Source organism: Schistocerca cancellata, chromosome 1, assembly GCF_023864275.1.
Source record: "Schistocerca cancellata isolate TAMUIC-IGC-003103 chromosome 1, iqSchCanc2.1, whole genome shotgun sequence".
NCBI lineage: Eukaryota > Metazoa > Arthropoda > Insecta > Orthoptera > Acrididae > Schistocerca > Schistocerca cancellata.
The window spans coordinates 272,511,566-272,538,850 of record NC_064626.1 but is presented as its reverse complement, the minus strand read 5'-3'; the positions used below and the strand labels follow the sequence as shown (position 1 = coordinate 272,538,850).

The window sequence follows — 27,285 nt, the reverse complement described above, 5'->3', positions numbered from 1 at the left end:
TAAAGGATAACATTATTGAGAACAGAAATAAAGTGCTCTTACAAAATAGGTAACCCCCACAGTTAATCCAGCTACAAAATGGTTAATTCACTAATCTGATCAACCCTCTTGAATGGATCTCTCTCTCCACACACACACACACACACACACACACACACACACACAGACACACGCACGCACGCACGCACGCACACCAAGATGAAGGGGAACCGTAAATAGGGAGAGCAACAGAGAGGGTGAGTGAGTAAGTGAGAGAGAGAGAGAGAGAGAGAGAGAGAGAGAAGAGGAAGAAGAAGAAACAAACTAAGTAGATGTAGATGGAATTTTAGTTGCCAAAATTTTCTCTAGTAATCCTGTCAGTTTCACAGAGTGCGCAACAGTTACATGAAGAAAAGAAATGTATGTCTGGCATTGTTAGCTGGACTGTTCCACTGTAACACAGAATATATTTTACGATGTTTGGAACAGAGCAATGAAATACTTTCAGTTCATCCAGGTGAAGTAACCTGGAAACATACATCGAAAAAATAAATGGAAGAACTGAAGTTATTACTGTAGCACAGCTGAAACCTAATGAATCAATGTTTGTACCAAGAAAACATGATGTTGCACATCTAGTTATTTCTCTCCACATTTCAGCTGATTACTGTGATTGTGATATACAACTGAAAACTAGCAGATGACTACACTGTGATGCTTGTGGCTGTGTAACCAAACGAAAATTTTTTTATCAAATTATTTCAACAGAAAATATGGTTAAGGAATGTACTTCAACCAAAAGTTATTCTTTATTTATGCAAAACTGAGTCACTATAATTTTATTTTATGGCTTTCCTGAAGTATATTTATACTTGAACTGTGTATGTTGCACAGAATTGAAGTCAACCTTCACTGTGATAAATTATTTATCTTTTTACAAAACTTATGATTAATCATCATGTTTCTATTTCATCCATCTGAAGTCTGTATAGAACTCAAACTTTTCTTGCAAATCAGGTTAGAGCAACTGACAGTCCCATTGTTGGTGAATACCGTTTCTTTTCTTGACTCATACATCTGGTTTTAGACCTCCCACCATCATTAAGAACTTAACTAGAGCGTCATGACTTGAATAAACAGCTGTGCAACTATCAGTATTATTAGTAGTGGTAGTCAGTTTTTATAATAGTTATCATGTGTGTTTGCTTTACTTTATCTATATGTAAACTGCATACACAAAAAACAGGTATTTAAAAGCTCCAGCTTTTCCAGTTGCACTACTCAGCCTCATGTTTATATGCTAGTACAAATTTCTCACTTATGTCCAGTGCAATTATTACTGTTTGAATTTGTAACCCCAGATCCATAATCAAATAATTTTTATTGTTTACATTATGATAATGGGCATTACATTAAAGACTTTTTCATCAGAATAAAGAACTTTGCTCTTGATTTTAGACAAAAATGAGAAGTCTATTTTTTTGTTTTGCTCCTATATTATTGTTAGTGATTTGCTCCTATATTATCATTAGTGATTAAATTTTATTTCAAGCTGAGTTCTTTTGACAGTGTGTTCCCAGTTTTACTACATTTTCCTCAGTTTCTTGGTGATTCAAACATGTCAAACATGAGAAAGAATTTGAACAGATGCCAGTAGTCTATTCTCATACATATAAAAAATGTGAATAGCACACTAACAGATATATACATATACACGCCACAGAAACATATTTTAATCAGAATAGATACTGTTATTGTGGCTGAATCTTACATATTATATGTTGCTAGGAAATACAGAACAAAATCTAAATACCAATGTGAGGAAAGGGCATTGCTCAGTGACCAAAGGGCACATTGAACAGCTGTAAGGTACGCAGAAAGCACGGATTGCCTGTTGGACTTCCACATTCCTTCGTTGAATGCCAACATACATATACCATCCCTCTCTTCCTGGAACTGCAGCTCAACTGGACTGTAATGCCAAACGTATGATATGATTCATTACTCACCTCAATCTGGCTACAATGTTACGAGAATATGTGGGGTGAACAGTCTGAAGGAGGACATTCATATTAAACTCCAACCGGTTACAAGTACATTTTTATCTGGTGGCTGCTCAATACTACATCTGTTCCTTAAGTGATGGTCATTCCTCATACAGATATTTAATAACTGAAATAACATTCATGTGGCACAACAAAAGAAACTGTCAATTGAAAACGAAAAATTATTTTCTACTCCAACATAAAATATCTCACACATCTCTCATCAGTCTATATAGGTAATGGGAAGTCCTGGTAGATCGTAAATAAATTAAGAATAGAGGAGTCTTTGAGTCTTCCCTTTATGTGAAATATGCTAGAGAATATGTCTTGGAGGAGGTGGTAACTGTTTAGATCTTACTTTACATACGATGTAGAAAATAAACGAAAATAAACCTAGACTGCAATATCTTGCATAAAGACAATGACATACATTGTTTTTCAGTAGTAAGCACAACACTTAACTTGCTTCACATAAGCAAGTGAATGAGAGAGATAAATGGAGAATGAGTAAGAGTTTGGTATTTAAATAGGGAAACAATAGTTGGAGGAAGTAAATAAACAATCGGACAAGACATGTAATAATTTTAATTTTCAAAAAGAGGTGTTTGTCAGATCAGCATAACAACTTAGCCAAAATCATTGTGTGAAAGGATTGTATGAAATTGAAGTCACATACAAAGATATTATACAATTTTGTATAAATTTGCTTAATAAACTGTGAAAGCTCTCAAAAAATCATGTAAATCTGAAGCCTTTAAAGTTTTGGGAAACCTATGTATAAAACTTCATTCTTCTCTAGACAACCACGAATATGAAATGAAAAGTAAAGAGCCATCTCATTAGTTTCTCAACAAAGTGCCTGATAGTGACCACATTAACACAGAGCATTATGTTGTTTTCATTGTGTAATCAGTGGCACCTTACAAATATGAACGTGTTTGTAGTGTTGGATGACCTCTGTTTCATATTTTATGATGATCAGCAGGACACAGACTTTGTCTCCTGATATGTACAACAGGAATTGTACACAACACTACAATAAGTCAAAAGTGACAACACATCACAATAATACTAATGGCGGAAAACAAAGTTTCTGCAATTCAATAACTATTTGTTTTATGCTAGATTAATTGCAATTTTGCAAAAACTTCTGTAATTGTATAAAACGTGCATAAATAATAACTGAGACTGTAATTATTCTTTTACATAAATGTGCCTCAGTGAAATTATGTTTTGAACCAACATTTTAGTGGAATTTACTTATGTTTACAATGTACTCTGAGTGCCCATATTAATTTTGGAGAATCTGGGTACTCATCCTTGTCTTGCAAATTTCTCAAAGAACAGAAAAGTTTGTGTATCAGTAGCCTTTACTTTTTTCATTCTTCAAATAATCATTAGTGGTTTTTACATCTCATCATTTGAGATTCTCAAATACTATTTGTAATCTTCGTTTTGGACCTGGGTAGAATTGCATGGCATAAGTTTGTTGTGTTTTTGATTTTGATGATGGGAATGGAGAATGTGGATTCATCCCTAGAACAGATAGCATGATACACCAAATGGACTCAGTTTATTTGGTGACTGCAGCAGAAATGTCTGCTCTACAGATATCTCTTGTAATGTGATATACATACACAGAATCAATTAGTAATGTAAGCCATTTGCGCACTTCGCTTATTGTCATATTAAGTGAGCAGAAGAAAATGAGTAAATTAGTATAAGACACCAGGACTTTTATTTTATACCATGTGTTCCATGTGGGATATATGTGTGCTATAATAATGATGAATGCATAAATAAATAACCAAATGGGATGCCATGTGCAATAACACATGGACCATGTCATCAGTCACACTGTGGAGAGATTCAACATTCTTTAACCAATAAAATTCTATTCTGTTATCTTTGAGCTGATCACAACAATGTCACCACAATTTAATGGCTTCTCTTATGGAGGAACTACGCCTTCCAAATAAGTCTTTTCAAGTAATACCATTATTTTGGTAATCTCTCCCATCACAGGTTTGATCACTTGGGCCTATAATGACTTTGCTTGACAATTCTGCCATCAGTACTGAAAATGGCCAAGTTGGTAAAATATTTATGAACTTATCAGACTTTTTGTAAATAATGTGATTCCCAGCAGATATTGTCCAATCACATCAATTAAAAAAAAAACTGGAGATACTTCAGTATCCAAAAACCGAAGTATTAAATGTTACATTTGTAATGTAATCCAGTTTGATCATTTCATCTACAGGCATACTTATATTATGATATATTGTGCTTTATTATTTTGTAGCTCTGACAAGGATTTGTATTGAGTCAGATAGGAATAGCTGAACATCAGCTACAATTATATAGTTCAAGCTCATCTAAAGTGAGTGGGCTCTTTCCATCACACAGCAGAAAAGTCGAGCTGTTACTGTATATGTGAAGCAAACTATTGCTGCATCACTTGAAAAATGTATTGTGTGTGATGAGTGTGATGTATGAGGGTAATCATATAATTTCAGCTATCCCCTTGAAAAAATATTAATTTTTTGTAGGTTTGAGGTATATGTCTTCCATACTGGTACATACTGAAATCCTCATACCTTAGTACCACACTACACTGCTAGATGAGCCAAAATGAAATGGCACAGCCCATCTCCTCTACATCAATAGGCTGTACCATTTTGTTAGCTCCACTAGTGGTGCACTCTGACACCAAGGCATGCAGATATCAATGTTTACCAATGACTGCAGATATGAACCTGCAAAGAAACAGAAAATTTATTACGTAAGTTGTTTTTTCAAGAAGACAGTTAAAATTATATGACTTTTAGTATGATAAACCACATTTACACTTACTCAGCAAAATAGTATGCAACTTTTATGCTTTACTGGGCAATATTTTTCCATTTTGACTCAAACAAGAAGTGAAGTGAAGTTTGTTGAGTCTGAGATCGGCAAATGTGCTGCTGGTAGGTAAGCAATGACAATGCCACTAATTTAGTACCTTGTGGCTGAAACATCGAAAGAAATAGTTGCTGCTGTACAAACGAAATTCACACTTTTTCCTTTCAAGTATCAAAAACCTGGCAGTTTCTGTCTCTTCAATCTTATGCCTATAGCCTAGCTGAACATTCAGTAGAAATGTCTATAGTTGAAAACTTGATTTCCTCCCTCAAGCTGTTTGATATGACAGTCTGCTATAACTTCAGCAGTTATTGAGCAAACACCAGTAGTCACAGTGAACTGTGTCGCTAAAATGTTAGTAAAGCCCCATCTACATACATAAGGTGATGGGGATTAGTCAGAGAGGCTCGGCTGGCTCATGGGCCAGGAGATGAAGGAGGCTGACAGCTATCTGACTGGATTGTACCAGAAGGCCGGGTAGTTTATTCAAGGATGTGTAATACTTAAACTGGAGAAAAGAGTGGTTTTCCTCGAAACAGTTAAATTTTCTATGATGTTACATGTGTCACACACCGGTCAACTACAGTAGTTGTTGCCCATTTTCAATTTTGTTTATTGTGTCTTGATAATTTTAGGCATCAACTCATACATTTAAAATCTCAGAAATTATAATTAATATAGAGGTTACTGACAATCATTCTTCCCAAGCGCCATTCATGAGTGGAACAGGATAGTGGGGGGGATTAATTATTGGTGCTCTCCACCACACACTGTCAGAGCAAATATGATTATAGTTCTTGTTGAAAGATGGTGTTGGAAGTAAAAGGATATCATAAATTATTTCACCACTTCATAACATGTATTTTATGGATACAATTTCAAGCACCTCATTGAGCACCTCATCCAGACAGCAGAGTATAGTCTGATTCTTTAGTTAAATGTCAATCATGCTATGGGCACATACCTTTGACCGAGTTTTGTATCAATAGTCATTATCTTTAAATTGGTTACATTTACGTAAATAATGCTAAAGAAATTAAGTGAACAGCTTCAATAGATAAATTAAATTGTTCTGACAATAATTTACTCCTTGACTGGTTTTAATGGCTTTACAACATTAACCCAGTTTTTCTTTTTATCAAGGAAAATGTGGATTATACACAATCCTGAATTACAGAATACAAACAACAGTTTGAACTCTTGCATCAAAGAACAAATTTTCATTAGAAACAAAACAGAAAGTTGCAAATATGAAGACCATGCATAGATGCTGCTGATTTTTTAAAGAAAACAAAACTTCTTCTTCGGGCTGAGAATTTTGTTGTCTCCTAGCCAATTCCAATGTGTGTTGTTAATGAATACATACTGTCACTTCTTGAAAAAAAAAAAATTGTTGGAAAAAGTGTAATCTGAGATAACATATGACAACTGCCAAGAACATTTTAGGGAGAGTAATTTAATTAAAAACAGAGTGAAGAGACTGCGTTAATGTTCTGCAATATATGCCAGATAATGATATTGAGAGTAGTAGAAGTTCTGCAAACTGTTGAGATACTTTGAACAGCAAAGAAAAAAGGTCTTACATATTTCTCACATAATGTTCTGCTTATGATATGTTATATTTAACATATTCTACACATCTTCATCAATCTGCATACATAAGTGCAGCAATGAAATGATTCTCAGTTGGTAATTCAATTAGAAACACTATGCACAGATATTTGCTTGATTCCCACATTAGAAGTAATTTTAAGAAAACTAAGAATTATTTGATAAAACAGTTGCTCTTTCTCTAAATAATATGCTATTTGAGAGTATATTTCATTATAAATTTATATTTTTAATAGTTACAACTTCAGTCTTAAGCTTCAGAATTATTTCTGCTACAGAGTAAACAAAATATACAAACTTCTTATATATTTCACTTAAATGCACACTCTTATTTATATCACTGTACACTATACATATGGTATGTAATAAATGATATTTACAAGGCAATGATGCTGCTATGCAGCACACCAAATAGTTTTCAGTTTCTAAAAAGTCTTCAAGATAACTTACAGCTACACACTATTTGTTCCCATTTCCAACTCATTCGGTGCCACACCGGAGAATATATCAGCCAAGAGAATGATAATCGAGAAAAATAGAAATGATGGGCTGGTGAAGAATCATTCCTTTTCTACTTAGCCCATCTGATATTTTTCTTAGCTTATATCAACAGTCTCTATCTGTTGAAGAGGCAATATGTGCAACAAGAGTAAGTAGACAGATATCGAGGAAGCAAAACATGCCCTAATTTCTGTAGTTATCTGTAAACAACATATGTTGTTTTAAAATGACTCATTTCTTCTTCACTTATCAGTAAATTAAAAATATCTCAAAGTAGCACCTATTTAATTTTATGTACTAAGTTGTACTAGAAAGTTGTTATTTGTCAACAGCTAAGTACCAACAGTACCATTTCACTCATTTTGCACATAGACTCTTACAGTTCAATATAGTTTTCAAGGTACTGAAGTAGATTCAGCTGTTATACTTTTCTTATTCAGAATTTATCACTGTGGGGCTGAGGAGCAATCAGTTTACAGCCACTTGTTCCGGACTACACTGCTTAGTCTCCTCCCCCACATAAGGTGATATCATACAAGTGTACCTTGTAGGTGTTGGGGATCAGCCAGAGGGGTTGGGCTGGCACATGGGCCGGGAGACGGAGGAGGCTGACAACTGTCTACACTGCAGCTGACAAGGCTTGACACATCAAGTGAACTTGGAGTCTGTGCACAAATACCCAGTCCTTGACTATTTACAGTTCCTGAACATCCCCCACTACTTCTCGCACCTGTATTGGTACATATGCCACTGTTACAACTGACACTGATGCCAACACTCCCACTGCCACCTGCAGGGCTGCCACCGACAGAAAGACCAGTTGCTACAGTACTGAGAAGGTTACTACAGCTGTTTTCACTCTGTGAGCTTCCTTCTTCTGGTGGTGTCACCTCTAGACCAATGCTTCCATTCAATGCTATCTTAATGGGGTTGCTATGGTTGGAAGCATAGGAGAAACCTAGGTCTTCTAGGCTGCTTTTTCGTCTTGTGGGACCAGAGGGTGCCAATCCCTGACGCAGGGAGTTTGAACGACGCAAGAGTATATCGTCAGCAACACGTAATGAGTTGGATCGTGCTCTGTAGCATCCTGCAGGACTGGGACTTGCGGCACATCCAGCAACTGTAGGACTGTCTGGAAGGGAAAGGGAGTTTGCTTTTGTTGTCACAAGTGGAGGGGGTCTTGGAGTTGGTGTATAGCCAGACAATCCAATAGTGGAGCCGCGCCGACTACCAGCTGCAGAATTTGCCATCTGTTGTACCAGTTGTTGAGAGCAGAAACTAATATTTGACTTCCGGCGGCTGTTGTGACGTTCAAATGTCTTCTGTGCTGAGAAAGGGCTGGGTCGTACTATGTATCTAGAACAAAAATTAGCTATGTTAAAATAGATTTAATAAAGGCAATGCATTCTACAAAAAATAGAAAATAAGATGACTCTGAAATTTATTGTTTTGGTCTCAAAAAATTATAGAATTGTAAGATAGAACAATGGTACTGCAATGTCTCACATATTATGACCAAAATTGTATCGGAACATGAAAAACCAGTAAAGCACATTTTGCAACAACTATTGAATCATATCAGTGAGCGCTGGAGAAAAGAATACAAACAGTATGTGAATGCTGCACAGTACCATAGCCTATATTGCTAACAGTAAACTATAAAGTCCTAAGGGCATGAGAGTGAACAAAGATAGCTTTCTTTAAGCAAAAGCTCCCTGAGGAAATAAAAAAAAATTTCTTTCCAAATCACAGTAAACAGAAACCTAAGAGATACATTTCACCAATAGCAAAGCCTGTAAATGGTTTAGCTGATCACAATTAAGTTTTAAATATAGTAAAGAAAATTCTGGTACACTACTAGCCATTAAAATTGCTACACACAGAAGAAATCCAGATGATAAACGAGTATTCATTGGACAAATATATTATACTAGAACTGGCATGCGATTACATTTTCACGCAATTTGGGTGCAAAAATCCTGAGAAATCAGTACCCAGAACAACCACCTCTGGCTGTAATGACGGCCTTGATACACCTGGATATTGAGTCAAACAGAGCTTTGATGGCATGTACAGGTACACCTGCCCATGATACCACAATTCATCAAGAGTAGTGACTGGCGTATTGTGACAAGCCAGTTGCTCGGCCACCATTGACCAGACGTTTTCGATTGGTGAGAGATCTGGAGACTGTGCTGGTCAGGGCAGCAGTCAAACATTTTCTGCATCCAGAAAGGTCCATACAGGACCTGCAACATGCGGTTGTGCATTATCCTGCTGAAATGTAGGGTTTCGCAGGGATCGAATGATGGATACAGCCTCGGGTCGTAACACATCTGAAATGTAACGTCCACTGTTCAAAGTGCCATCAATGCGAACAAGAGGTGACCGAGATGTGTAACCAATTGCACCCCACCCCATCACGTTGGGTGATACGCCAGTATGGCGATGATGAATACACGTTTCCAATGTGCGATCACCGCGATGTCGCCAAACACAGATGTGACCATCATGATGCTGTCCACAGAACCTGGATTCATCTGAAAAAATGACGTTTTGCCATTGGTGCACCCAGGTTCGTCATTGAGTACACCATTGCAGGCACTCCTGTCTGTGATGCAGCGTCAAGGGTAACCGCAGCCATGGTCTATGAGCTGATAGTCCATGCTGCTGCGAACATTGTCGAACTGTTCATGCAGATGGTTGTTGTCTTGCAAATGTCCCCATCTGTTGACTCAGGGATCGAGACGTGGCTGCACGATCCATTACAGCCATGCGGATAAGATGCCTGTCATCTCGACTGCTAGTGATACGAGGCCATTGGGATCCAGCACAGCATTCGTATTACCCTCCTGCACCCACCGCCTCCATATTCTGCTAACAGTCATTGGATCTCAACCAACGCGAGCAGCAATGTTGCGATACGATAAACCGCAATCATGATAGGCTACAATACGACCTTTATCAAAGTCAGAAACGTGATGGTACGCATTTCTCCTCCTTACACGAAGCATCACAACAACATTTCACCAGGCAATGCGTCAACTGCCTGTTTCTGTACGAGAAATCGGTTGGAAACTTTCCTCATGTCAGCATAACGTAGGTGTCGCCACCAGCGCCAACCTTGTGTGAATGCTCTGAAAAGCTAATCATTTGCATATCACAGCATCTTCTTCCTGAGGGTTAAATTTCGTGTTTGTAGCATGTCATCTTCATGGTGTAGCAATTTTAATGGCCAGTAGTGTAGAATGTAGTAAATATTGAAGAGTGAAGAACCACTCAGGGACAAATATGTATGTGCTCAACAAAATATTTATTTCGAAACCTAGCAAGTTTTCTTTTGTGTGCAGCTGTCAATGACTCACCACTTCTGCTATTCAGTAAGTGATCTTCTTTGCTCCTAAGTTTAACATTAAGTTTTGTAACACATATTTATGTTTTCAATTTTCAGGCTTGAACTACTAATACCGGGACTACCAAAGAGTTCATCATTTGCAGATGACATTGTGGCTCCAAAGGTCGTAAAGCAGCTGGCAATAATCACATGTAATCAGAAAGACAAGTAATGAAGATTAATTCTGCTACCATTACTTGAGTACAATGCTATGCATTTATAACAGCACACCATGTGCTTTTGCAAGAAGCCAGTTCCACCTACCTCTCTAGTTGTACAAAACGCTTATCCCAGAACCTTCTTAACTTTATTTTCATAGACTGTAAAGGTGCCATCAACGCGTCTGAACCATATAAGGAACTTCAGATTTTAGGTAGTTATGAAGAATTCCTCTGGAGGAGACATGAGGACTTGCATTCCACCCTCACACGCTACCTGTTCATGCTCCACTTAGAAATATCCTTCCTAGTATTCTCAAGTCTTAAATACTTTGCATAGTTCAAATTCACTGATGGTATCTTAATGATCTAGAACAACTGCCTCATACTTCTAAAAGGCAGTCTCCTAGATGTTGCTCTCCATGTGTATGACAACTCCATAAAAGTCCAACACTTTCCATATCTTCAATTCTTTCCACATTACATACTTGCTTCACCAGCCTTGCTAATGGTGGACAATACCTCTACTATGATGAACAACCCCTCTTTCAATATCATTATCAAAACTTTCATAGAAATGGATTACATTCCTTACCCTGTCCATGAGCATATCTACTGTGCCATGCTTTCTCTAGATTGTACTTCTCCAATTACACTCACTCACTGCCACAGAGAACAACTCTGACTGTCTTTGATCATTAAACAATGGCAAGTCCAGATAGGTACATCAACATTATTATGGTTTAGGACAGACTATTTTTCACCATTATGGTGAATAGCAATCTATCCTTTTCATAATATTGTATCTTTCATCATGGAGTGAAATTAGGAATATCTTCCCCAAAATCTGTTCCATCTGGCGTTTCACCATCTGTCCCAGTACAGTGATGTAGTACTGCTCTTCCCAGTGCCTCAACTCATCCATATGGAAGATTTTCTTGTGAAAGCAACTATGTTATATATGAACTTTTCTTTGTGGCATTTTTGGGAAATAGTTGTAGTCGTATACAGTGAGCGTGCATAATTAAACAGTATTTGTCTCTATGGTTGGTCTAAAGAGCCCATCACATATCAGCACAGATGCTGCAGCAAGTGCTGTGCCATGTGCAAACTGCTGTATACAAGTCAGAGTGAAAGGCCCTCAGCCACTCTTAACGTTTTCGTGACTATGGAACACTTCACTATTAGACTGTGCCTTAATGATTTCATGCTTTTGTACTTTTTACTACATCATACAGTGCATCTGTATTTTCCTTTACATAGAAGTCAATTAAAATGTGGTTGGTGGGAATTTTAATATTGTGTTTGTGCAACATTACAATATTTTTGGTGGTGAGTGCAGTATTCTACGCAGCATGTTTTGTTTCGTAGTTCACTATGGCCAATATGGCAGTGGAAGGAATTCTTCAATCTCTTGTTGAACAGCAGTGAGCTCTCATCAGCCAGCACCAGCCCTTCTCCATGGCAATAAACAATTTGGCAGCTTTGTTAGCACACCAGGGTTCACCGCCATTGACAGACCCCCTCCCCCCTCCATTTCCTCCATGTGAAGATACTGTGGGAGAATGGGACACATAGCGACAACACCTTCAGCAACACTTCCAAGCTTTTGTTGTTGTCAGCCCCAATTTGTGCAAGGTTTTCTTTCCCCTCGCGTTTATCATCTTTCGTGTAAGCTAGCTTCTCTGCAGGAACCTGCCAGTCTTTCTTTTGAAGTAATGTATCAGTTGCTCTCTAATTATCATTGCAAACATATTCATGTTATTGTTGCTCATGGTGAATTCTACTGTTGTCCAAAGCGGCCACAACAGTTATACAGAGCTTGGGCAGTAGAACTTCATGGACTTTGCCATCATGGTGTATTGTTACTGAAGCTCACCAGGACTGTTATGCTGATTTGATGGTTTGTGATGCTATAATATGCTTGGCCCTTGATAGAGAAGTCTGTAAACAGACTTTACAATTTGAAAATCTCTCTCTCTTTGCCCAGTCTTTTGAAGTATCTAGGGAAGGAGGAAATCAAATAGAAGCCTGGTGTGAAGTAGTTGCCATTGCTTCTCCTCCTCAGCCACCATCAGTTAGTTCATGGGAGAGTGGGGTGGGAAGTGGGAATGCCGTTATGTGACCATGCAATCCTGGTCTCCATGTCATGTAACGAAGTGCTGTGGTAAACAGCAGTCAGCATTACAATGGCTGCATGCCCCTCTCCCATCATGCCCTTAATGCTTTGTTCAGCATGAGCATGCCAAAAGCATTGGACGACATGCCACCATCATAAAAAAAAGGGAAATATTGTGTCTGTGTGAAATTCTAAGTCATATTAATCATACATAAATATGGGTGTGAACAGTTTCCCAAGTGATGCTAGTCTAAGACAAACTTTATATTGAAGTACACATTATGGACAAGATGTTAAAAATGCAAGGACACACGGATGCAGTAGTGACTTTGTTAAATTCTCAAACCTACATGGATCTTGGATCACCAGTGTTGTCCCCTGTCCCTTGTTGGTTGGTGAGTCACAACAAACAACAGATACCCATATTAGCACAGATTTCTACTTCTGTACTGTATAAATCAGTTGTTTGGCCTGGGGGTTTCTAACATTGAAAACTTATTCGAGTTAGACATCTTAAAAATTTTTGGCTTCTTTCTTTCTAACAAAGTGCATCTGGTTTCCTATCAAGTTCCCTACCAATAACTGGATGCTCTCTGCTCAGAATTTTCTGCACTGTTTTTGAACAGTTTATAGTGTGCTATCAATTTCAAGGCTCACATCACATTGAAACTAACAGTGTGCCCCTGTTTTTTTCATGCCTGCTCAACCCCAGCTGTTTTAGGAAGCAAGTCAAAGTAGAACTTGATCAACTTACATCCTTGGGTGCTGTCGCACCTGTCTCCCCTAGTGAATGGTCTACTACATTGGTAATTGTCACAAAAACAACAGCAAACCTCTGTCTCTATGGTGATTTCAAAAAGTCTTTAAATTCACAATCTATTATTGATACATATCCCTTACTCCATAACGATGAATTCTTTGCTCAGATTTTTGAGGACCAACATTTTTCTGAAATAGACTTGTCTGAAGACTGCCTGCAGCTGCTTCTGGATGATGATTCCAAACATATCCTCAAAGTGAATACCCCCTTCAGGTTATACCAACACCAGTGCCTGCCATTCAGCACAGGTAGTGCCCTTGCTATTTTCCAATGACTTTTGAAGTAACTCACAGTCTCTATGCCAGGATGCATTAACTACCTGGATGATACTGTGGTCTACATTTCCTCAACAGGTGAACACTTGCAGAAACTTTGGGCCTTGTCCATGGTGCTGCAGGCAGCCGATTTAAATTAACTTCGATAAATTGCAATTGTTTCAGCTATTTATTGTCTATCTATTTGAAGTCCCCTTAAGCTGTAATGACTGAATGTCAATACCATTACAGCTTTGCTGTGTCCTAGCAACATCAGAAAGATTGTCTACTACCATAAATATCTTCCTGATGCAACTGTGGTGGCTTAGCACCTTCATGCTCTATTACATAACGGAGCTTCTTTTCACTAATTGACTGCCTGCAAGTGTGTTTTTACCCTACTGAAGCCAAAATAACACTCAGCTCCTTGCTTGTTTACCTTCCAAGCAGACCAGCATCTTGTTTTGGCTACAGACGCCTCCCAGTATGTCCTAGAGGCCCTTGTCTCACACAAATATGCAGACGGTTCTGAACACTTGATTGCATACACTTCAAAAGCCTTGAATCAGTGCAACAGCACTACTCCCAAATAGAAAAAGATCTTGCTATTGCAGACGCACTCAAAAAATTTCATGTTTTCCTCTTCATCTCTAAATTTCATTTGATTACTGATCATAAACTGCTGGTTTCTCTTTCCCAGCCTTTAGAATCTCTTCCAGATAAAGTGGCCTGTCACATACAGTGTGTCTGTTTTGTCACGCTATACTACGAGATTCACCACAGTGCTAGTTGGTAATGCAGACGCTTTTTCTTCATTGCTAACTGACCCAATCCAGCATTTCATACAGATGAACTGTTGTGTTTCCATTCAGATGCTGAAGCCCAAAACACGGTGGGTGGTTTTCCCATTAACAGTTCTTGGATTTTGGCTGCTGTCACAGCCAATCCTATCTTACATCAGATCCCCCATGGCTGACCAGATGAACCACTAGACCAAGTGTCAGACACTTTGCCTAATTATTATGCTCTCTGCCGTTGCCTCTCAGTTCTTGATGATGTATTACTTTTGGCTATTGAAGAGTCAGTGCCTGCTGTGAGATGTCATGCACCTTCTCCAGCTGGACCATTGGGGTGTTTCTGTACAAAACTGCTGGCCTGTCGCCATGTGTTTTGGCTGGGAATTGACACTGACATCACGCATGTTGTGTCAGCCAGCCCACAGTGCACCAACCCCCAAGTGGCAGCACAGGCTCTCTTACCCCAGGGCCCACCCCACAGTGCCCTTGCGAGCATATTCTTGCTGATTTTGTGGGTCCCTTCCTTGTGAGCATATTCTTGCTGATTTTGCGGGTCCCTTTCTTAAGTCCTATTGCCTTGCTGTAGTTGATGGTTTCTCAAAATTTCCTTATGTGGTTTGTTACCTGCCCACATCCATGGCAGCAATAACCATGGCTCCCACAAAGAATTTTTTTTTTCCTTTGGAACGATTATCGTATATGCTTGCAACAGACAATGGCCCGCAATTTGTTTCTCAGGATTTTGAAGATTTTTGTACAAAGAATGGCATTCGGCATGTTATGGCCCCACCATTTCATCCTGAGTCAAATGGGGAGGCAGAGTGGCTGGTCCATACGTCCAAATTCAGTTGAAAAAATACAATTTGTAGTCTTCTCCCAAGGAATCCCTTGATAGATTTTTGATCTCCAATAGTTTCCCTCCAGCTGGCGACCATAGCCTGGTGGAGCTGCTTCATGGCCACCAGCCCCTTATGCTGCTTCATCTGCTCTGGCTGCAGCCCGGCGACCCACTGACACCTAACTCACAGCAGTTCTGTCTGAGCTCGAGACCTGTGGGTTTGGCTGGCACCTTAAGTAGATACCAGTAGTTGTCCATCATTGACAAGGCCATGGTCCACGCCTCCTATGACTCCTGTGCCATATTCATTCTGGGTCCCACCACTGCCAGCAGGTGCCTGCCCAAAGGTGGACATGGATATGGCACCTCCATCACCGGTCCTTTCTTATGGTCTCTCGCAGGGGGAATGGTGCTGCACCTGTCCATGCCCCATGCCATTCCAGACCATATTCTCCTGTGATATCATGACACCTGTTCCAGCAGCTATCCTCTTCCAATGAAGACTAAACCTATACTGTAAGCACACACAATTAAACAGCAAGCACTTCCACAGCCAGCCTAAAGAGGCTGCCTGACTTTGGCATAGATGGCGCAGCAAATGCTGCGCTGTGTGCAGACAGCCATATATAAGCCAGCACACCAAGCCCTCAGCCACACTAGTGTTTTCATGACTATGGAACACTTTACTGTTACACTGTGCCTTAGTGATTTCGTTTGTGTGAACTTATTATTATGTCATTCAGTGTGTCTGTATTTTCCTTTATATGAAAACAAATTAAATGTTTATTAGTGGGAATTTTAATACTGTGTTTTTGCAACGTTATAATAGGTATAGCCCCAGCCAATTGTTCACTTGTATACATGGCCACCATCAAGCTACTACCAAATAAATGCATGATCTTCCAGTTTCAGAGTATGTTGCTCAGCATGGTTTGGTTATCTTCAATTAAGTCTATGCCACCTCATTTCCCACCCTGAACCCCACCCCACCTATTTCATTCCCCATCATTTTATCTACATTATATGCCAGTGTTCCTTTTTCTACACTGTTTTCTTAAAGATCTGAATACTCTTTCTTCATTTTTCTTTCATTCCCAATGAAAACTCTGAACTCGGAACTGACATTTATACCTGAGTTATTTTACAATGGGTGTGTGAACTGGGCACACTACAATATTTCCTACACAGTTCATGGCAGTTTTCAAATCAATTTCTGTCCTTGTAATATTGGAATAATGGAATTTACAGGACTGAAATAACAAACAAAAACAAGAAAAGGCAACTACGGACTTGCATCTTGTAGATGGGCGCACACAATCATGCAATTTTTTAAGCTGTTACATATGTGCATACACAGCCTCTCTATTGGCTGCAGGTTGTGTCTACCTGCAATCATGTAGGGAACTTATATTTAACTTCTGCTTCTTCCTTGTTATATATGTTTCAATAAATACACTTACATAATATCTCCTTCTTCAAGTTTGAGATCACAGCTTGGGTTGATAATTACATAAGACAAGTTACTCCTTTTCTCACTGACATCATCATAATCTATACTGGGCAGATTTAGGCTTTCCATTCTGGAGCGAACCAAATTTGCAATTTCAGCACGTTCAATCATTTGTGTGTGGTTATCTCGAGCTTCATCCACTAAATTTATGGAGCACTGTTGATAGAAACAAGTAAATCATTAAAATAACTGAATGTGATGGTGAGTATTGAAGTTCATATTAAAGACTAATAATATGTTATTTATTTGTATCAAACAATTTACATTCGTAGAATAGTTTTAGTAGTGAAAGGAACGCTTATTACTGCAGGATTACCATAAAATAGTTAAGAAGCAGAAATGTGTTATAATGATTCTAGAATTACAAAATTTTGTTTATTTTCATGCTAATCATAACAGTTAATACACTGTTATTGGGCTACATATGGTGAATATCTGCTACTAATATCAGTATCATTCAGCATACAGCATTCTATTGTTCAAGCAATGCTACCAAACAAGAAACATACAAATATATTAAACATTACCATGCTCTACACCACAAAAGATCAAGTAAACATCTAGGAGAATATAAAAACTTTCAGTACACTGTATGGAACCAAAATAACACAGTGGCCATTTCTTGCTCAAGAATATTTTGCTATTTTACCACTAGTTTATGTGAAAATTTCATTCTTAATATACTTTCCTGAACAATTCTTGGCATCAGATATAAATGGAAGAGATTGCTTTTCCTGAGCTCATTTTTGGAACTACAAATTTTATGTTGATGCAAATACACAGTATTGTGAACCAAGCCCTCCAATAGAAGAACGTTTCAAATTTGGCTCTAGGAAAATTCAGGTATCAATTGATAGACTTCTGGCATCATTGTGCGACAATACGTGCAACATGAATCCAGTATAATAACCAAAAAACAAACAGTAGTCAAAACAGCAAATTTCTCAAATGTGAAAGTGTACAGTGTTGTCTGCAAAAAAAAAATAAATCAAAATGATTGTCATCTAAGAAATCAAAATGGTTGTCATCTAAGGACACAGCCGTTGTGAAACTGCAAGGGCATGAGTTGGGGCTTCAAACCAGTTACCACCTATATATTCCCATAATTTGACACACAGTAACTTTTTTCTGTGACTCTTCAAGCTTTCCCAGCAGATGTGTTGAAAATAGTCTTCACGGGTTTGCCACCGGATCACGTTGTGCAAATTCCACAATATTTCATCGGAGCAACTGTCCGACATCTTCAGGTGGTTCAACCTTGCTCATGACTAGGTACAACTGATGGTATCTGCACACCGACACCCCGATGCATTTGACAAATGCAGCATACAACGCACATGCGGATGAGCCGCTCTGCGATTTTCAGCAGAGGGAGTTTGAATAGGGCAAATCACTGTGCATGCGCGATTTCCATGGCTGGGCATTCTTCACGCGCGTGTTCTAAAAACAGGGCATTGGTGTGCAGATACCATTAGTTGTACCTAGCCGTGAGCAAGGTTGAACCACCTGAAGATGTCAGACAGTTTCTCCGATGAAATATTGTGGAATTTGCACAACGTGATCCGGCGGCAAACCTGTGAAGGCTATTTACAACTTTTTTCTGTTTCTTAGCTCCAAAAATGGCTTGGAGGCAAGAGGTTTTTGTTGAATAAAAAGATTATCTGTGATGCAAATGAATATTTATGCTGATGTGAGAATAAATTTCTTGGACAAAAACAACATTGAATAGTGCTGGAACCAAAATGCTGAGCTCAACAGAAATTATGCTGAGAAATAAATTTCTCTTTTTAACTGTGTTTTCACAAAACCCTTAAACCATTTGTTTTGTACCAACTAGTGGCGTAACTAATTTTATAAAATTAAATAATTTATCTTGTTTTTCTCTAGGTCATTTGCTCTCAACTTGCCCTCTCTATGTAATAGTCTATAGCTGCTTTGATTTGGGAATTTAAGAAACTAGAGAACAATGATTAGTTGCTCGAAGTATCAACCTAAATTGAAAAATAGCTTTATTAATGCCCAGAAATTAAAATAAAGAGACAGAAGAGAAAAGAGGTTGCAAGAACATGAAACATTAAACCAAGAGGCACAAAAATGGGAAAGATTAAAAAGAAAATGAGAAAAAGAACAGGGAGCCAGAAAAATCACTATGAAAAATGTCTAGATTGTTCAGCAGAAAATAAAAGTTTCATTGAATAACTACCTATATTTGGGAAAGTTGTCTATAAGGACCCAGCAACAGTGTGCACCACTGAACAACAACTTTCATGAAGAATTAGTTTGAGAAAAATAAAGTCAGGATTAAGATGATACTAATTATGAACTCATACTAATATCTGTTTTCCAGTGTGGAAGATGGCACTGTCCTGTCAATCTATGCTTCAGGAGGATTATAAAAGACTGCTTTCAAATAATGGAGCAATGGAATGTCATTTAAAAACCACAGTGTTATTGGGAAAAATTGTTTGTGTATTTTTTATCAGTTCAAAACTGAATATCAGGAAATATGACTATGAACAATTTTATTTGCTGCTCATGGAATCAAACTCCAATGGAATAAAATGATGGTTAGTTGGCAACACACTCAGTTTAAAAAGTGAATGCATTTTAATATAGAAAAGCTGATGCTGAAACATATTTAAATTCAGGAACTGTTATTTCATGGTGAGCTAACTGCACTAAACTGCATTAACAAATGAAAGTGCATATACTGAAATGAAGATCAGTGCAACAAACTAGACTAAATGTTTATCACTATTGACTCTATCCACACTTGAGTGTCGTATACTAAAAACAGATTTTTGTATGCAAAAAGTATGGACGAATGTTACATCCACTAACATATCTAGTAACAACTTTAACAAGAAACGTAACGTCAAAATTTGATCTTATCCAGTTATAAGTTAAGTGGCCAAGTCTAAGAACTTAATGTGGAAGCTATGACACCCCCTTATTTTAAAAACTTTAAATAAATTGTGTAAACATTAAGCTTTTTTGTAAGTGAAATAAAATGCTAAACTTTTATTTCCTACTACAGAATAATACAGCAAGTGGCAAGATAAAATGAAGCAAAATTTTCAAATACAAGATGATGATTATCATTGACTAGTTCTTTACACAATTCACAGTCTGAAAGCTCCACACAACTCAAAATCTGAAAAAAAGTTTCTCATTTCTTAATCTTCTTTTACCCTTCTCCCATTGCTCTATAACCTTAGGAAAATTGTTAAGTATGAATGTCTTGTGTAATACGAGTCTTGATACCTTGCAGTTTTATGAACTTATGAAATAATACCATCTCCAGCAAATTCTTTGTATGCGATTCACCCAACTCAAAAGTTAATTTTATTAGAACATATAAAATATTTGTGATTAAATGTCAAGAAACAGACAACAAAGAAGCTGTAAATGGGTTTTTAATGTAACTCAACAATTTCAACCTAAACTGATCTTTTATTTTGGATTTTGTTTCTGGAATAGTGATTCGGTTTACAATTCAATGAAAAATTCATATGGAAATCAAGCTGAAGTACTAATTCAGAATTCAAACAGTCATCCGCATTTATAAAGGAAAACCAATAGCTCATCTAGCTGCATTAATACAAAGTCTTCAAGCTCCGAATGTGGGCACAACAAAGGAGTTATAGGGCATGCAAAGAATATAACGTACAAACTATGTATAAATACAATGTATTCAGCAAACTCATGTTAAACAGGGGTAGAAAACTAATGACGGTAACAAATATTTAACAGGGGTAGCAAACTACTGATACTAGCATCCTTTTCAACTGTCAAGACATTTCTAGAATAATCAGTATTTATTTCTATTGCAACTAGTGTAATAAGTTGGTTTGGTAGCAAAAGTCACTCACATTCTGAATCTGAACAAAGTATATCTTTGTCATTTTCGATTTATTGCTTTGAAAAGATTTAATATTCAAAGTTCTTTGTTGTAAAAGGATCTGACACCTAAATAAATTATAATATTATTTGAAATTGAAAATATCCATAAGTAGTTGAATTAGCATCCTTTAATTTTTGTTGATTCCAGTTTATTTATCCTTTTATTGGTGACATTGGTAAATACAAGCAGAGTTTTTATGCAGTTAAACAGAGTGCATGTGTAGATTCTTAATCAAGACTCACTTAACAACAACAGCACATTTCCTTGCGTATTACAGTCACAGTATAATACCTTTAAACTAGAAACAGATCTTGGATCAGCTTCTGGTCCCAGCAGTATGAATACATTAATACTTTAAACATTTCTGTTAGTTTCTCTGAATGATGAAACATATAAAAATGCAATGTGAAATTTTCTTCAGGGGTTTGTTACTTGAGACTAAACTTATTGAGAATGAAAAACAGTGTAACTGATCTTTCAGACAATTCATATGTCTCATGTTGCACCTAAACAGTTTTATTTGAATGAGGTAGCAGACAAATTAATTACAAATAGTGTAAAATCAAAAAGCAACAATATGAATCAAAGTTGAAAATTTATTCTTAACATACAAATTTAATGAAATTCTACATAAGAATAAAGCAGTAAACAAGACACATAAATCTCAAGTTTGAAGAAAATAAGGATACCTCTTCAGGATATATGATAAAAAATGAGGAGAGGAGAGAAAAATTTAGAGAGATTTGGAAAAGTTGATACTGAAAGTCAGGAGAGACACAAAATAGTGGGCAAGAATGGAAGCCAAACAAAGATCTGTATCAAAAGACAGAAAAATTTGTGAACAGTTAGTAAAATGGTGCAAAAGGGAAGGTCATAATTAAGTCAGAGAATAGTTGCCAAGATTGAAGAAAGATGAAGATAAATTTACTTTCTTCTCTGAACATTCACCTATACCCTGCTCGTACTTTTAACAACTATTTTATGGATTGTCAACTCCCACACTCTCTGCTTACTCAGCTAGTAGTACAGTAACATATTGGTTTCATACTATGTTTTTCTTGTTAACTCCATATGAGTTTTGTAGACAGTTATGTCTGTGATGTCTTATCAAGAATGAGCTTTGATAGACAATATTCAATGAATTACTAAATTTTTGCACTAATTTTTCACTATCAATGTCTCACTTGTAAATCAAATTCTGACGAAGATCGTCGAAAAAGTTCAAGAGGCCATTTAGCAGAAATTCCATGACAGAAATAGTAGCTACCAGTGCTCTGAGACTGTATTTGATATTCAGTGTTCTAGTGAAGTTAAACACTATTTTTCTTACTTATACTGTTATCAACAGTGTTAACACACAGAGCTATTGTGGTATAGAAACCACTTGAAAAGAAGTGTAATAATGATTTTAAATCCTGCCTCCATATTCCTTGAAAATGAGAATCTTCACTTTTTTAGAGATCCAAGTATGTGTGAGGATGAAAAAGAAAACAAGCCAAATGTAACAGTACACATGCCAAATGAGATATACAAAACTAATGTAAAAATGAAAAATAGGCAACAATATTGAAGTTATTCTTTTCAGTCTATATTTCTTTTTTATTTTCTCTTGATCTGTTGTGTTAGGGAATGGGTAAGTTTCCTTCCATATACTACATCCACACTGGTAGGAATATAAGCATGATCATTTCTTCTGGGTGTGGTTTTCAGTGCAAGTATAAATTTGAAGAGACAGTAGTACACACAGGAAAATGTATTCAGAAATGAAGCCATTAAAGACAGGTACAGTTGATATTGTTGTTGTGGTCCTTAATCTGACCCTTGTTTGAAGCAGCTCTCCTTGCTAGTTCATCCTGTTCAAACACCTTCATCTCTGCATAAGTGCTGCACCCTACATCCTTTTGAACTTGCTTATTGTAGTCAAGCTTTGTTCTTCCTCTGTAATTTTGATCCCCCTACACTTGCTCCCATTAACCAACTGACTTCAGCTTGATGCATCAGGACATGTCTTATCAGCTGATACCTTCTTTCAGTTCAGTTGTGCCATAAATTTCTTTCCTTCCCAGTTTGATTCAGTAAATCTACATCAATTGTACTACCTGGTACCTAGTACCTAGCTTGCACTTGTATATGATGGAGACACTTAACATTTATAATGTCATCTCTCTTGGTTGCCTATGTGCTACTTACAACAATTTTGTAAGGCCTGTGTGTTATAGGCAACTATTAATATCACCATTGTATGCCTTGATGTTGTAACCTGAATGTGTCCTAAGATCTGATGATGGCGGCTTTAGTTTCACTGAATCCGGTAATCATGGAATAAAAAGAATTCCTGTGATCTTGGCTACCAGTTTATTGTTTTACAAGTATTACTGAGCTGCACAAGTGGGTGGTTCTGTGGTGTGCGGAGGGTGGGCTCTTACGCTGAGACTGTAATGGGGACAGGGAGGCATAAGATCTTAAGATGGACTCAAACCAGCCATTGTCGAAGGACTGTATATTGTGATCAAAGACTGGAATAAATAAAACTTTTTACTGAGTGTCTTCTCTGGAAACTACCAATAACAGACCACTCTGAATCTTACTAATGACAGAAATTTATTGGATTTAATGGAAACAAGCAGATCCGACTTTCTTTTGAGAAAGTACACACTGAAACTGGAATCAGTAGATACGAGGCAGCAGTCACAATGATGTTTACCAGAGTACAAAGTACAGCTAAAATAAGCAGAAAGATTTATATGTTTAGCAATCTAGATAAAGGGACAGAGTGTCATTTCTCAATGAGGAAGTTCAAACTTTTAGGTCATGGCAGAAGCATATAGAGGAACTATGGCTCACGCTAAAAAGAATAGCTGATGATACACAACATACGGTTCATGATGGGAGGGATCCTCCATGATATGCAGTCACTGTAAAGAAACTTCTAGAGAGACACAGACTGCAGTAGGTATAAAAAAACAGCAGGGCTATAGAGTGGTGCTGAATGAAACTTACTTGGCTGTCAGGAGAGCAAAGTGTGAAGTCTTCAATACCTATATTAGCAGAATATAATTGGAAGATCTTTCACATAAAGTATGTTAGCATCACCAAAGTTAGAGACCAGAAACTCCTGGACGATACAGGAACTAAAACAAAGAATTCTTGTACCACTGCAAAAATGACTGGAATGCATATTGGTGTCAGTGGCTTTGACAAACAGGTGAAGTCACCCCAGTGACTGATGGAATACCTATCGGATTCTCCACTCAATTTGTGGCTGAGTTAGCTTGTCTTTTAACCATAACACACCGTAAATCTCTCAAACTAGAAACATGCCCAGAAAGTACAGGTCACACCCATCTACAGTACAATATGGGTGGCAGAAGCGACCCACAAAACTACTGTCCAATACTCTAGGACATCTATTTGTTATAGAGTCTTAGAATGTATTACCAGCTCATACATTATGAGGTATACTGAACAGTATGACATCTGCCATGCCATCTATCATGAATTCTGAAAACATTGATCATGTGGAATGTAACTTGTACTATAGTATTAAACAATATCATTGTTGCATATACAATACAATCATCTTGAAGTAATTTTCAGTATTTTTCAGTAGTGTACCCTTTGAAAGCATATTTTTCAGTACACTGTACTGCTGAGAGTACATCTCAATTATTATCATGAAGAATATAGCTGTAAAATTCTGCACAAGGCATATCCATGGAACTAAACTTGACCAGTAAAATTAATTTCAATGAATCTGTCAACAAACGGGGGAAAAAAAATTATTCAGTAGATACATTGCTACCAAGAACCACAAAGAAAAATTGGCAAATTTCCAAAATTTCAGAAAATGGTTTGACATTTTGGCGCTTTTTAAACAAAGGACACCACTGTTGGCCTAGCTTAGAGTTTTTTTTTCTAGGACCATAGATTTGGCACAATTCTTGATGTTGCAGAACTGGTCAAACCATTTCAAATAATCTATTTTCACACTTTTGGTTTGTAAGACCTGAGGACATGGAAGAATATTATCAAAGAATAGATTCTTTATGTCTTCTTGTTTAAGTCATTTGAAGAACTTGAATTCTTCCATTGGCTGCACCCAGTTTTCTAGGTATTTTGTGCAAAGATGTCTTTCCAAGTTCATAGCCCTTATTCCCCAAATTAATGTAGCAATCAGACACTGCACATTTAGCTTCACTTTTGTTTTGCCCAAATACAAAGCATTTGTGGTTTGCTTTTATTTTGTCTGAGAACTTGCACAGCCTTTTTCTGCTGCCACTATTATTTAACTTAGAAGACAACATACTTCAAATCAGATAATAACTAACAAGCTTTTGTTTCACAGCATGGAAATATCACAGCAATGCTATATGAACTACAATATCTTGACTTGAGGTATCACCTATGTTGACTGTGAAAATATCGAGACAATGCCAGAGAAAATACAATACCACGAATCGAGATATTGTATATATCAACTATGAATGCAACATCTCTCTGACCATTATGTCATTTGTAACATACCTTGCGAAAAAATATACAGCCAAATGTGTGTACCTTATAATTCAGTCCAGTTACACTACAGTGAATTTCATCAGATGATAATATGCACCTCCAATAACAAAAAGCTGGACGTTTCCTAAAAAACAAAAATTCCAGACAGGCATTAAAAACGCACTGAAAAACTGGACATGTCCCTAAAAAGCCAGAAGATTGGTAGCCCTCTTTGGAGGGTATGAATGTAAATTGAAGTGTAGAGTGTAGCCTTGTATTGTGGTGAAATGTGGGAGACTAACAGTTCAGGCAGAACAAGAACAGAGCTTTCAAAGTTTGGTGTTCCTGTAGAGTGTTGAAAATTATGTGGGTTGATAGAATAACTGATGAAGAGATACTGAAATGAATTAGGAAGAAAATAAATTTATGGCAGGACTTGGCCAGATAAAAAGATTGGTAATAGGACATATCCTGACACATCAAAGAATAGCAAATTTGTGAATGAAAAGAAGGGTAGAGATAAAAACCGTAGGGGTAGATGAAGGAATTACTACAATAAGCAAGTTCAGATTGATGTAGGATGCAGTAGTTGAGCAGAGATTAAACAGTCTGAAGAGGACAGGCTAGCACAGAGAGCTGCATCAAATTTGTCTTAAAATTGAAGACCACAACAACAATGACAATTTCTTCAAGACAATTTTATGTTACATCTGGTTATGGAAATAACTATTTGGGCAGCCAGAAAACTGTTACCAGTGTGGAAAGTTAGTTTCTCCTGAAGTTCAGCTCAAGCTGAAGGAGGGATCATGTTTACATTTGCTCTATTAAATGAGTCAGTCTTCCACTGAATGAACATCCAATTGATTTTGTGCTTTTATTAAATATCTCTAGCTACAAGAAAGTAGTGTTAGTATTTATGTAATAAGAACCCAGAGACCCATAAATTCACTTGTGTATTTGAGGAGGAAACATTAAATACACATACATATACCAAATAGTAATAATAATAATAATATAAAAAAATCACACCACGTGCTAATGGTACTGCAAAATATTATGAAACAAAAAGCTAATCACGCATCACATTCCTTTTGCCCAAACTCTTTCAATAAGCATGTGATATTTCCCAGTTTCTAAGCCAGTCCCTACAGAATGAATTAAATTAAGAAAGTATTTTTGGTACGACTCCATAGCCAACTGCAACAGTCAGCTTTTCGGTTTATTCTCAGTATAATTGCACAGTTTCAAACTTAACCCATTTTCAAGTACACTAAATGTAAATTATGATGCAAAATCATCAAACTTGAGAGCATAAATATTTCAATGGTGGCTTTTGCACTGTCTTGTATGCAAATACATGTCCTGAGAACAATATAGTTAATATAACTAAAACTGTAATGTAGTATCAGTGAAATTGCACCACAAAAATGAGGCAGTACTAGCTTCGATATGAGAAACTGTACACAGATAGATAACTTTTGTCCAGTAATAATACACGCTTTTAGTACAGAGTTATGACATTATGCCATAAGATTAAATTCACAGTTATTGTATGTCTAAATAACACATATCTACAGTTACTGCTTAGTTTAGGGCTCGAATTGTAAAACTGAAATGAGAATAAACCAAGAAGTTGACAGTAGCAGAAGATTGTGGAGTAATTTCAAAAATTTCTAGCAACTGTGGACTCATTTTCAAAGAAAATTATATAAGTATGTTCTCACATATAAAGCAAGGAAACACACACACATATATTCAGCCAAAAAGCAGCAGGTGCCTTGAAACAATCACAAACACTTGATTTACTCACCACAGATGTCTGGTTTTGTACGCAACCCAGACAGTTTCGAATTTGAGATTTTGGCCTGTATGTAACCCCAACTCCATCTGAGTCATTCTCCTCGTCAGGCTTGAATAAACAGTAAGCAAGACCAGTGGGTAAACTACATGTGGCATG

At 37.1% G+C, this 27,285-nt stretch overlaps 1 protein-coding gene across 1 annotated transcript in view; it reads right to left on the bottom strand.

Annotated features, from left to right (window-relative positions):
* Positions 1 to 5,797: 5,797 nt before the first annotated feature.
* The window catches only part of LOC126169379 (potassium channel subfamily T member 2), a 1,084,296-nt gene continuing 1,062,808 nt past the window's right edge, over positions 5,798 to 27,285 (bottom strand). The window contains exons 25-27 of the mRNA XM_049920640.1: positions 27,139 to 27,237; positions 16,881 to 17,086; positions 5,798 to 8,396 (exon numbers count right to left, since the gene is read on the bottom strand). Coding sequence (XP_049776597.1) covers positions 7,571 to 8,396; positions 16,881 to 17,086; positions 27,139 to 27,237 — 1,131 coding nt within the window. The 3' untranslated portion in view covers positions 5,798 to 7,570. The remainder of the gene's footprint in view (positions 8,397 to 16,880; positions 17,087 to 27,138; positions 27,238 to 27,285) is intronic.